The following is a 13,045-nucleotide window of genomic DNA, read 5'->3' as shown; positions in this document are numbered from 1 at the left end:
GTCTCTCTTTCTCTCTCTCTCTGTCTCCTCTTTCCCCCCCTCCCAATTTTTTGGAGAGAAGGCAGCAAAAGGAAAGGAAGAGCTGCTTATTGTTCGAGAATCCGGAAGGAGCCAAGGGACCCAGGCATCCGACCATCTGGGTGGAGGCTTAAAGGTATATTGAGGTTTAGTCAGGGAAACAAAAGGGACCCAGGTGTCCGAGGGTCTGAAGCGAGGGGATCAAGAGACCCCGGCGCCTGGAAAGAAAAGGGTTAAGGGACGCAGGCAACCGGCGCCTTAAACTGGAGAAGGCGAAGAAGCCGAGGGACCCAGGTGTCCGATACCGCGGAGAAAACAGAAAGAAGAATTCTAGGTAACCTGGAAATTTGGAGCGAAGGGCACCTGAGCTTCCGGGGAAGGAAAGCAAAACGGGTCCAGCTCTTTGAGGACGGAGCCAAGTGACCAGGGATTTCCAGAGAAGGAGGCAATCAAGGGATCCAGGCATCGAAGGACTAAGGGACCCTGGTGTAGGGACTTTGAACAGGTGTGGCCCTGAAATCTGGGTGGTTGAGGAAGCGCTTCAGGACCTGCCGAGCGACAGGTGCACCCAGGCACCTTTCACCACCTGATCCTGGGGTGGGATGCAAGAGCCCTAGGTAGGGGAGGGGGCAGCCCCTCGGAAGGTGTCTTGTTATTCCTGCTGAACATTTGACAGGATCAGGACCTTGGAGTAACCCAGCTCATTTCCAGGCATAGGAGAAGTCTTCCGTTTGTTTTTATTCTCAGCAAGAATTTGATTTTGTTTTCGCCTCCATGCCTTCTTAGCAAAGAAGGGTGGGTGGGCCAGCTGCTGTTTCCCTCCTTCTCTCTCCTGCTTCCAATCCCTTCCACGCTTCCCATGGAACTTGCAAAAATCCCCTGATTCAATCTGCTTGAGGGGCTGGCCTCCCACAGCAGCCCTGAAGGATGTAACCAACTACCAGACCCGGGGGCAGCTCCTCCGCCTTAAGAAAGTGGTGCTGGTTGCCTCGAGGCTTGCCCCCTGGAAATGACGCCTTGCTAACCGGACTGGGGCCCATCTCGCCAGGATTCAAGATGGAAAAGACCTTTGGCAACCTCAGCTCGATTGTGCCAGCTTCGCGCCTCACCCCGGCCTTCCCGCCGGCCGTCAAGGTTGGGCTGACGGCTCTGTACACGGGCCTCTATGCCTTGCTTTTCCTTTCGGTCTACGCCCAGCTCTGGCTGGTCCTCTTCTATCGCCACAAGAAGTTCAGCTACCAGACTGTCTTCCTCTTCCTCTGCCTCTTCTGGGCTGCGCTGCGCACCACGCTCTTCTCCTTCTACTTCAAGAACACCCTCAAAGCCAACCACCTGAGCCCTTTCTTCTTCTGGCTCCTATACTGCTGCCCCGTCTGCCTGCAGTTCTTCACCTTGACCCTCATGAACTTGTATTTTGCCCAGGTAACTCTTCTAAGGGGGTGTTTGCTTGCTTGCCCAGGTGGCTTGTGGGTAAAAGATGGCTGCTTGGAATGCTGGGCCAGTTTTGTGGATGGGAACATCCCAAGGGCCTTGAGGGTGGGTGAACTCTGGCCGCCAGGGCGAAATGTTGGCCCTTCAGGCCTCTGCACCTGGCCCTCAGGAACTCTTTCCAGACCTTCCACCGCACCCCTTCCTTGAACTGATGCCTCTTGCTTGCCTAGAAAGAGGATGGAGAGCTGTGTGGGGTGAGGATGTAGAAACCTCCATCCTTTTTCTTTTTTGCATGGCTGGAATGTGGCCTCTTGTACAAAGTCACTTCCATTGTTCTGCCCACTTTTACCTCTGGCCCTGCCCACCACTTGCGTGTGTCCCCCCCCCCCCGGCTCTAGAAGCTTCCGCCCCAAGGAACGTGGTTCTCAGTCTGGTTCTTCCCCCCACTATGGGCTCTTTATATTGCTTGCTAAACCAGCGATGGGGAACCTGCAGCCCTGCTGATGATGGTGAGCTACAACTCCCATCATCCCTGACCATCGGCTATGCTGGCCTGTGCAGATGGGTGCTGGAGTCTGCCAATACCTGGAGGGCCACAGGTCTCCTCCCTCTGGCCTCAACCCTTGCACACTTGCTGCCTTGGATTCTCAACCAGCCATTCTGCCCTGTTTGTCTGTCCTCTCAATCTCATGGCTACTAGTCATGGCTCTTAACTAATTAGTTTCAGGATCAAAAGCACCATTCCTCTGCAGAAAAGAGCAGTCAAAATGATCAGGGGGCTGGAAGAACAATGAGGAAATGTTGCAACAATTTGGGCTTTTTGGGGTGGGGAGCAAGTAGCTGGGGGTGCGTGATTGACATGTATAAAATTATGTACGGTGTAGAGAAAGGGAAGCTTTCTCCCTGCCCCTCATCATACTAGAATCATCTAATGAAACTGAATGCTGGGAGATTCAGGATAAACCAGAGGAAGCTGCCTTAAACAGAGCAGAGGGTCCATCTAGTTCAGCAGTGTCTGCATGGACTGGCAGCAACTCTCCTGGGTTTCAGACTGGGAATTGAACTGAGAGATCCTTCATGCAAAGCAGCTACTCTGCTGCCACTGAGTTATGGCTCTTATCCACCAACCTCTGCCCCGGTTACTGTTTTTTAAAGGAAGTACTTATTCACAAAGCGCATAGAACAGGGAGGCAACCAGGTGAATTTTCACAGAGAGGAAAGAAGACCCAAAAGCCTTGGCACCACCACCAAGAAGGCTCTGTACCGTTACTTACATCACTGCTCGTGATGGTGCCACATAGGGGTGCCAAGTTGAATAAAATATTGTGGGGGCCCAAGTAAGCCCCGCCCCACATAACTGATCACATGATGCAGTTCACATATACCATTTGAATGGGAATGCCCACCAACTTTGTGAAATTTCGACTTGCTGCACAAATTTAGTTGCTGCCTTTTCAGGGCAGTGCAGTGCAGTGGTTAGAGGACTGGGCTAGGACCTGAGAGACTTGGGGTCAAATCCTTGTGCAGCCCTGCAGCTCGCTTGGTGACCGGTCACAGTCTCTTCTTCCCTACCTGTTTTTGTGAGGATAAAATGTTTCTTGAGCAGGAACAGGTGGGATATAAATGTGAAAATGTGAAATGAAAGCAAAGAAACCTGAGAACAATGTTGCGGCTAAGAGGCTGAGCTGTGAGCCAGAAAGCTCCGGATTCGAATCTCATACTGGCTCGTGAAGTCATTAGGTGGCCTTCTGCATTCTGTTCAGAGCACAAGAGCAAAATATACACCAGGAGGCTTAGTTTGGACAGAATCGTGAATACACTTCTGGAGTTAATGCTAGATCCATGACTTCTGGTAAATGAGCCACCATAGCCACTAGAGGGCCGTGAGCATTTTTGTCTGGGTCTTTTTAGCCTCATCTACCCATGTGCCATCAGAAACCAAGGGGCACATGGGGTACCAGATGTGAAAGATATTGGCATTCTTTTCAGCTCTCCTACCCGACTATCTTGTTAGCAGGCAAAGTTATGCTATGGTTGTTTGTTGCAGGTCCTGCTTGTTTTCTGTAATTGCTAATCCCTTCCCCTTTCTTCCCTTCCCCTCCAGGTGGTTTTCAAGGCCAAAGCAAAATACCGCCCTGAACTGACCAAAGGCCTGTGAGTAGATGTGTATTTGTGTGTAACATCATAACACCTTGCATTCTTCCGCCTTGCCATATATCCTTCTCAAGTGTCAGGGGAGAAAAAAGATAAAGTATTCTAGTATTTTACAAAAACCAGTTGCATTTTCCATTTACAATAAAAATTTAAAATTAAAATAAACCCAATGTGGCTCTTCACATAAAATAGCTGGCAAATAAATGGAGAATGCAGGATTGCAAGTTTAAAAGGCAAAAACGCAACATTATATGAAATTAAAAATACACTCCCCCAGCAGTACCCTAGCTACAGCTTGCAATACAAAAGTAGGAGACAGGGTGAAGTTTCAAAACTGAGTTGTTTGCCTGGCTGGAAGCGGGTCCTTGAACTCTGATCATGCCTCTTGTTGCCTGGATGAAGAGGCGTTTGTGAGTGTGCGTGGAAACTAGCCTATGGTGCACAGGTAAAATTAACCATTTATTCCCACCTTAGCCTCTGGCTCCACCCACCGCTGCCATGTGGCCCCTCGAAGGTTGGCCAGAAGGTAGCCTGGCCCTCAGTCAGAGAAAGGTTCCCCACCCCTGAAGTATGGGGAGGAGCTTGCCTGAGATTCACAGCTGTGATTCGCTCACTCCCGCACACTGCCATTAGATAGCTTTCAGGGGTTCAGAAAATTTAGGGAGGGCAGGCCTCCCGATAGAGCCTCCATGTTCAGGGGCAATCTATCTCGGACCACCAAATGCTGAGGACAGACAACGGAGGTGGGATTTGTGCCTTTTGCTTGTAGGCTTGCTGGCAGCGCCTGACTGGACACAGCTGAACGACCAACTGGACTAGAGGGCCCCTGGGTCTGTTTCAGCAGGCCTCTCTCTTCCGTGCTCTTCCAGTTTCTCTTTCTCAGTGGCCTGGCTCTCAAGCAGCACTAAGCTATGGTTTATAAACCATGCTAACCCTTGCTGAAAGTTGGTTGGCTGAACCTGGCCCTGTGGCTTAACTTTGGCTCATAAATCACAGTTCACCTTAATTTAATAAACCAGCGCTAACTGCAGTTTAGCATGGGTGTAAGGAGCTGTCAGGGACACGGGTGGTTCTGTGGGTTAAATCACAGAGCCAAGGACTTGCCGATCAGAAGGTCGGCGGTTCGAATCCCCGCGACGGGGTGAACTCCCATTGCTTGGTCCCTGCTCCTGCCAACCTAGGAGTTTGAAAGCACATCAAAGTGCAAGTAGATAAATAGGTACCGCTCCGGCGGGAAGGTAAACGGTGTTTCCGTGCGCTGCTCTGGTTCGCCAGAAGCGGCTTTGTCATGCTGGCCACATGACCCGGAAGCTGTACGCTGCTCCCTCGGCCAATAAAGTGAGATGAGCGCCGCAACCCCAGAGTCGGTCATGACTGGACCTAATGGTCAGGGGTCCCTTTACCTTTAAGGAGCTGTCACCACCAGAAAGCTACAGAGCTGCAACTGGAGAACAGCTCTCACTGCACATTAGAAGACCCTTGCCGCTAGGCCAGACCCAAGGCCCTTCTAATTCAGCATCCTGTTTTCACAGTGGCCAGACGGATGCTTGTGGGAAACCTGCAAGTGGGACCCAAGCACACTAGCTCTCTCCCTGGCAATTTGGGGCAGTCTGCCTCTGTCAATGAAGGCAGAGCCTTGCCCCGGGGGCCAGCAGCCACGCTAACTCCGCCTCCCCGCTTTCTCTCCCCCAGGTTGGCAGTGCGAGGGGCATGCCTGGGCGCCAGCCTCCTCTTCCTGGCGGTGAACGTGGTGTGCGCTGTGCTGGTGCGAGGGCGCCGCGCTGAGCCCTGGGCCGTGGTCCTGGCACGCGTCCTCATCAGCGACTCGCTGTTTGTGCTGGGGGCCGTCTCTCTGGCCCTCTGCCTCTGCCTCGTCGCCCGGGGTTCTCCTTCCACCCGCATCTACCTGGAAGCCAAGGTGAGCATTTGCCAGGGGGTGGGGTTGGGGTTGGGAGCAGGGGTTTGACGTTGCTGCAGTGGCATCTCATCCATGCACCGAGACCACAGCGTTTCACCTGCCGAGCTGGCCCTGGAACTGGTAGCATGTCGGAGAAAGCTGCCTTGGAGGTCCTGGCTTTTAGTATTTACGGGACCGCCTCTCTTAAGGTCCATGAATAACCATAGTTTAGAGGTCCCGGGCCCTAAGGAAGTCAGACTATCCTCCACCAGGGCCAGGGCCTTTTCAGTGATGGCTCTGACCTGGTGGAATGCTCTGTCCCATGAGACTAGGGCCCTTCAGGATTTAACCTCCTGAGCTATTCCGCCTGGCCTTTAATTTGTATTCAGCCTGTTCTTTTACTTCCCTTCTCTTTCCTCCCCCTCCTCTTTTATGAAGATTACCCACTCTGAGACCCCACAGCTAATTCTCCCCTGGCCTCCTCGCTGGCCCAAGTAGGACTAATTCAGCCAGCTAGCCTTGATGACTATCTAATGCTTATTAGATGGGTTCCCAGATGGATTCCCCCCAAATTGATTTCTGAATTTTGAATTTTATTGTTATTCATGTTTTTATACTGTATTTTATGCTGCTTTTACAATTAAGTGTTTTAAATTTCTTGTTAGCCTCCCTGAGCCTGGTTTTCTGAAATGGGAAGGGCGGGATATAAATAAAAATTTATTATTATTATTATTATTACATTGTTGCTGGCATTCTTCTGTCTCGGGAGAACATGTGTGTGCCTTTGGGAGGTGAAGTCAAACTGCTGGAAGGTTATAGCTGTAGCGATAGATTGGGGAGAGACATGTTTTGTTGCAGCTGGGGCAGATGAAGGTGTCCGGTTGTGCTGCTGCAGATGCACCGTGGCGTTTCTTCTCTCTACTCTCCTCCCGGCGGTCATTCCACCTCTGCTCACTGCTACAGATGCATGACCTGACTCCAGGCACTGCACTCGTCTGCGAGGGGTTCCCACACGGCAGGGTTCAACCTAAATTTGGTTTCCAGGGCCTTGTGGTTACATTTCCCCCATAGTGTCGGTGGCAGCACACTCCAAAACCACTGACGACTCCTCAGGTTATTTGGGTGGCGGGCAACATCCGCAACCTTTGTGCCAGGCAGCCTATTTGCCCTGGGATCTGCATGCCCGTCGCACACACCCTGCTATCAATATTTGTAACGATTGAATTGGCCACTACCACAGTGCCCCCGCTCCCCAGAGAAGTACCCTCAGCAAAAGAGGATAGGTGTTCATCCCCCAAATTACGGGTCCTTTCTAAGGGAATGTTTCCCTCTTCCTCAAGGTGATGACACTCTTCTTCCCTGACACCCTTCTCCCCGATAGCTGCGGAGCTGTCATCCTGGGAGTGGGTTGCAGCTGCAATATCCATGAAGGCCTCACCCACCTGCAGTCAGGGATGATGGGAGCAGTAGTTCAACGGTATCCAGCTGGACTCCAGCTCCCATCAGCCGCCAGCTTCCTGTTCAGCAGTCAGGGACGATAGGAATTTTGGTCCGATAAATACCTGGTGGGCCACCGGGGTCCCACGGCCAGCTTCAAGGAGCCACAAGGCTCTCTTGATTGGAGTTTGCTGAGACCCACTGACCAGTTTCTCTTTCCTGTCTGCCCCTTTTCTGTGACAGGGCACCTCGCTGTGCCAAACGGCCGCCATGGGTGGCATCATCGTCCTGCTCTACGCCAGCCGAGCTTGCTACAACCTGGCGGCCCTGGCTCTGTCCTCCCGCACCCGACTCGACTCCTTCGATTACGACTGGTACAACGTATCCGACCAGGTGAGCAGGGCGGGCTAGGTTCGGATTCCTTAAGGGCCGCCCTTCCTACTCGGGAATAGACCTGCTGCAACGGAATGAAACAAGGGACTGGGCTCCATTAAATTCCGCGGGTCGACTCTGTGTTGGAGGCAGCCATTGCAGCGCAGACCTAACTGTGTCTACTCGGAAGTGGGGCTTACTCCCAAGTAAGTGGGGGGAGGCTTGCTGCCTCACTCTGCCTTTGTCCAGCCCCCACCTCCCTTCCATCTAACTTACAGCCAATCAGGGGGAAGTTCTGCCTGTCACTTGCTCCGGCTGCACCAACCACTGGGCTCTCTGTCTTCCACCCCAGTGGAGACCAGCTGCTCAAGTGTCTCCCTTCTCCCTCCCCTTCCAGGCAGATCTGATCACGGACCTGGGAGACCAAGGTTACGTCATCTTCGGCCTCATTCTCTTCATCTGGGAGCTGCTGCCCACGTCTCTGCTAGTCGGCTTCTTCCGGGTGCACCGGCCAGCTCAGGATATGGTGAGTTGAAGCGGTTGGTTGGGAGAGGAGCAGAACAGCAAAAAGGCGGTGGAAGGAGAGGCCCGAAGCGTAGGGGGAGGCAGGGGGCTGTTGCCATTATGAGAGCATCACTCAGTGCAGCAGGGGTGGGGGACGTTATTCAAGGGCCACATTCCCTTCTGGGCAGCCTTCCGAGGGCCACAGGCAGAGGCGAAAAGAAAAGCAGCGCAACAAATTCTGGTTCTTGTCTTTATGTTGTAAAGCAGAAGGAGTTCTAGATATGGTCAATAGTATTTTTAAACTGCTTTTTAAAGGCGTGCCTTCCCCAAGCAGCATTTTCAAAAAAGAGATGGCAGAAAGGTAACCATAGATACAGCAGGCACTTGGCTCTGAGCCAGACCACTTCCTATCTAGCTGAAGGCAGCAGCAAAAATGAAACTCTGCAAGGTCTGCTTAAAACACCTGTATCGTAGGGACAAGGTGCAAATCAGCCTGAGCCAGTTTCATGTCTCCCCCCCCACCCGCCCCCAGGCACAGGTGGGACTATAGTTCCCAACATCCCTGCCCATGGGCCATGCTGCCTGGGATGGATTGAAAGTCATAGAATCATAGAACTGTAGGGTCCAGCCCCCTGCAATGCAGGAATCTCAGCTAAAGCATCCATTACCGAAGGCCATCCAACTGCTGAGAAACCTCCAAGGAAGCAGAGTCCATAACCTCCGGAGGGAGACTGTTCAGCAACATTTGCAGGGCACCAGAATGAGGACAGCTGGTGAAAGTCTTTTGGAAGGGAGCTTCGTAGCTCGGGGGCACCACCGAGAAGGATGGAGCCCCGCAGTGTTCCGGGTACAGCTATTTCTGTGGGCGCTGCGTTCTCCTCCCGTGGCGTCTCCCTAGGCTAAGAGCTTGGATCCCTTGGGTGCAATCCACTGGCAAGGCCTTCTGCTTAAAAGACAGGGGGCACTGGACGTGGCCTTACCTTGCCACCCTGCAGGCAAAGGCTGATTGCAGGAGCAGCGTCCCCAGTAATGGTGCCTTCCTCCCCACAGAGCGCCAGCCGTGTCTTCAACCGGCAGCTGGGGGTCTCCCGATCCTACTTCTTTGACCATCCCGGGCAGCGCGAAAGTGAAGGACTGACGAGCAGGTAATTTCTCTTCTTCCCCGAGGCCGCACTTGTCCCAGCCTCCTGATTCAGGAGCATAGGGAGCTGCCTTTATACGGAGTCAAGCCAATGGTCAGTATTGTCTGCACTGACTGGCAGCAGCTCTCCGGGGTTTCCCAGAGGGGACATTCCCAGACCCACCTGGGACCTTCTGCATGCCAAACAGATGCTCTCCCACAGAGGCTGTTCACTCACACGGTGTCAAGGAGCTGTCAGACGAGCCCAGGTCATCCACAGGGCAGGAAAGAGTACGAGACGAGAAATGCCATTAGCTTTTATTCACATAATAATAATAATAATAATAATAATAATAATAATAATAATTTGTACCCCGCCCATCTGACTGGGCTTCCCCAACCACACTGGGTGGCTTCCAAGAAACATTAAAAATACGTTAAAATGTCACACATTAAAAACTTCACTGAACAGGGCTGCCTTCAGGTGTCTTCTAAATGTCAGGTAGTTGTTTATTTCTTTGACATCTGATGGGAGGGCGTTCCACAGGGCAGGCGCCACTACCGAAAAGGTCCTCTGCCTGGTTCCCTGTAGCTTTGCTTCTCACAGTGAGGGAACCACCAGAAGGCCCTCAGCGCTGGACCTCAGTGTCGAGGCAGAATGATAGGGGTGGAGACGCTCCTTCAGGTATACTGGGCCGAGGCCATTTCGGGCTTTAAAGGTCAACACCAACACTTTGAATTGTGCTCAGAAACGTAACAACACAGCTGGCTGTGTCTTAATCCAGCTGGAGATGTTGCTGAAACTGACCGCTGGACCTGCCCTTCCCCTCTAGCCGCTTACTCTGGATCCGTCCGAAGCAGACAAAAGCTGTGTTGAGGGGTGGGCTCCTCTTCTGGCTCATTACCCAGCAATGTGAGGGACGCTCCTCAATTTGGGTGTTAGCAGGGGAGGAGAGCCAGCAGGACTGGGCCTGCCCTGCTGCTGGACAGCAGGGGCAGCTTCCAGCTCCTCTCTGTCTGAGTCTGCGCTCACACTCCGACTCCCAGCCTCCAACCCTGTCCTGGAAGGCCCTTCTTCTCCTGACCCCCTCAAGCCCCCTGCTTCTAGCACCTCCCAGTTCGTCCCTTCCCCAGACTGCTCCCCGGTGTCCCGCCACCACGATCCAGAGTCTAAGTCTTCTTCTTTCACGTCCTCCCTGGAGGGGGCTCTTGGGCTGTGAATGCCCCCCCGTCTTCCTCATCCAGCTAGTCTCTTGACCCAGGAGGAGTCAGCTCAATGGCCTGTGCACTTGGGGTGTCTTACGTCCTGGGGGTGGCAGAGGGGGAAGCACTTTCCTGTTGGCCCTTCCCCTGCATCTCCACCTCCCAAACCCCTGGGACCTTGCCCCAGGTTGGAGTCCTCCTGGGGCCACAGATTCCCATCCCTGACCCACTAGAACTAGACTGGGGTGGGTGTGCGGTCCCTGACTGACAGCCCCACTGCCATCCTTGCACTGGCTCCCAACACACACACCCCCCGCCCTGCCTCGGAGGTGGAACGGAAATCGTTTCCATGCCTGGAAGTTTTAAAAGCTCGCATCAATGAAGTTGGCACAGCATACTAACAGTCGTTTTACTTACAAAAGCATTGCTATGCTGCTTTGTCATAAAATGTATATAAAAGCAGCTTACAGCAATAAAACTTAAAGCCATACAATAAAAACATACAGAAAGGTTAAACGTCAATTAACCATTGTGGAAGGATATATTCCTAAGTTGCCTGCCTAGGCCTGGTGGAATAGAAAAGTTGTCTATGTTCCCGAGTGCTTCAGCACCACTGAGCCCCATCTCTTACCTAACTCAGGGTCTCCCAAAGTGGGTCGTGCCACCCCTAGGCTGGGGGGGATGAGGGGTAAATGATTTCAGACTCTGAAAAGCTGGTATCACTGGATCATTCTCCCTCACTGCGAGAAGCCAAGTTACAGGGAACCAGGCAGAGGGCCTTCTCGGTAGTGGCACCCGCCCTGTGGAACGCCCTCCCACCAGATGTCAAAGAGAACAACAACGACCAGACTTTTAGAAGACATCTGAAGGCAGCCCTGTTTAGGGAAGCTTTTAATGTTTGATGCATTATGGTATTTTAATATTTTGTTGGAAGCTGCCCAGAGTGGCTGGGGAAGCTCAGCCAGATGGGCGGGGTATAAATTATTATTATTATTATTATTATTATTATTATTAAGTTCATCCATAATTAAACTTAAGTAGTTTTAATTGGATTTTGAATAAATGTGCCATTAATAGCGACTGTTTTGAATTTTATCGTCTTATATCTTCCTGAGTGGGTCGTAAAAGCTACTGTTCTGAGTTACGCTTTTTACAGAGCAGGGGGGTGGTATGGAAACAAGGGGGCGGTGGGTTAGAAACCACTGGTCTAATTCCTTTCTTTCCTTTTGCTTCCTAACACTCACATGCCTCCCCCCCCCACCCAAATTGCCTCTTCTTTCCCACCCGCTTCCTTCCAGCCTGACGGGACGCCTGGGCAGCGTCGGGAGCTGGTACGGCTCGATCAACCGCAGCGGGGAGCAGGACTGGTTTGGGGGGCCCCCTCCCACGGCCCCCCTTTTGTTCTCGCAGGCCACGGTGTCCGGCAGCCACCACCACAGCCTCTATTCCACCCCGCAGAACTGAGGGGAGCGGGGGGTTGGGGCGAGTTTGTGGGGCACTGATGTGAAGACCCAGGAATCACTACTGATGTAGGACAGGTTTCTATGAAGGAGCAGGGTATTATACACGGTATTATAAGCACCATCACCCCATTCCCCAAACTGTAGGAAAACCCAGCTTTATTTCTTTTAGCCATTTGGGGGGGGGCTGGGTTGGCTCTTGTTGCTGGCATCTTGGTCTTGATGCTTAAGCTCTCCGCCTCCTTCCCCAGCCCCCTTTCTGCCCCCCCTCACCCCCACCCCGGGTACTTAACCAATAGTAGACGGAAAACTCTTGGCACTTTAATCGACTCGGATTGAAGAGAGGGGCGGGCTCAGTTTTATCTGTGATGTCATTGTTTTAATGAATTCTGGTCAAATGTGTCTACAGGGCAGGGGGGTTCCTCCTTTGCCCCCTCTTCCCATGAGCTGGTAGCGGCAGTGTTTTGGAGTAGCCTTTTGTTATTTGCTAGACATGCTGCAGTTTTGGTGCTATTCCATTGCCCCACCCCCACCCCAAACTTAACAATAAAGTCCACTTTGTGTTAGCGACATTGCGTGTGGTTTTCTGCAGTTGTGCTGCGGCGGAAATGGGGGAGTCTCTGGCTTTCCAAATGTTGCTGGCCATGCTAGCTGGGGATTACCATATTGTTTGCTCTATAAGACTCACTTTTTCCCTCCTAAAAAGGGGAAATGTGTGTGCGTCTTATGGAGTGAATGCAGGCTGTGCAGCTATCCCAGAAGCCAGAAAAGCAAGAGGGATTGCTGCTTTCGCTGCGCAGCAATCCCTCTTGTTGTTCTGGATTCTGAGATTCAGAATATTTTTTTTTCTTGTTTTCCTTCTCCAAAAACTAGGTGCGTCTTATGTTCTGGTGCATCTTATAGAGCGAAAAAAACGGTAATGGGTATTGGAGCCCCATCTTGAGGGCTACATTTTCCCCATTCCTTTGAACAAAATTACTTTTTTCAAGCATTCTTACACATAAAAACATAGCAAAATAAGTACCATGGAACAGGTGAATCCGTTTATTTCACAACATTTATATACTATTTGATTTTAACAAAACCTCAGAGTGGTTTGCAAAAAGAATAAATAAAATTAGTGGTAAAAGACAAGTATTTGAAACATTCAAAGACTTATTAAAATCAACAACAAGCTAAAACCAGATTAAAACACGTGACAAAATATTTCTTTTCTTTTTGGTAAATGTTGGATCTGTAAAGTATCCAGGACATTCTCACACACACAAACCCCAACCCCAAAATAAAATGTGCACTCTGGCTTTCCATTGGAAAGTATGGGTTTCTTTGGAAACGATGTGATATATAAAATGGATCCTGGAGGTCTATCTGTCTGTCTGTCTGTCTGTCTGTCCGTCTGTTGGCCTCCAGGATCCACTGGGCCCCAGCCCCTTGCCTGCTCTGGCTTTG

The 13,045-nt window shown here is 51.7% G+C and overlaps 1 protein-coding gene across 1 annotated transcript; it reads left to right on the top strand.

Moving 5' to 3' along the window:
- Positions 1–852: 852 nt before the first annotated feature.
- GPR137 (G protein-coupled receptor 137) lies at positions 853–12,166 on the top strand. Its single transcript, XM_053367987.1, has 7 exons — positions 853–1,440; positions 3,554–3,603; positions 5,296–5,521; positions 7,181–7,330; positions 7,707–7,835; positions 8,864–8,958; positions 11,435–12,166. The coding sequence occupies exons 1-7, from the start codon at positions 1,075–1,077 to the stop codon at positions 11,598–11,600; spliced, it is 1,182 nt and encodes a 393-aa protein (XP_053223962.1). The 5' UTR covers positions 853–1,074; the 3' UTR covers positions 11,601–12,166.
- Positions 12,167–13,045: the final 879 nt, after the last annotated feature.

This window comes from Podarcis raffonei, chromosome 16 (genome assembly GCF_027172205.1).
Source record: "Podarcis raffonei isolate rPodRaf1 chromosome 16, rPodRaf1.pri, whole genome shotgun sequence".
Lineage (NCBI taxonomy): Eukaryota > Metazoa > Chordata > Lepidosauria > Squamata > Lacertidae > Podarcis > Podarcis raffonei.
The sequence above is the reverse complement of the archived record's forward strand: the minus strand, read 5'-3'. Positions and strand labels throughout refer to the sequence as shown.

Bases quoted from the DNA above. Each gene is read 5' to 3' on its own strand.
- GPR137 (XM_053367987.1), top strand. From the start codon at position 1,075: ATGGAAAAGACCTTTGGCAACCTCAGCTCGATTGTGCCAGCTTCGCGC. The intron at 3,604-5,295 runs GTGAGTAGATGT...TCTCTCCCCCAG, and splicing joins CCTGAACTGACCAAAGGCCT to GTTGGCAGTGCGAGGGGCAT. The intron at 8,959-11,434 runs GTAATTTCTCTT...GCTTCCTTCCAG, and splicing joins AGTGAAGGACTGACGAGCAG to CCTGACGGGACGCCTGGGCA.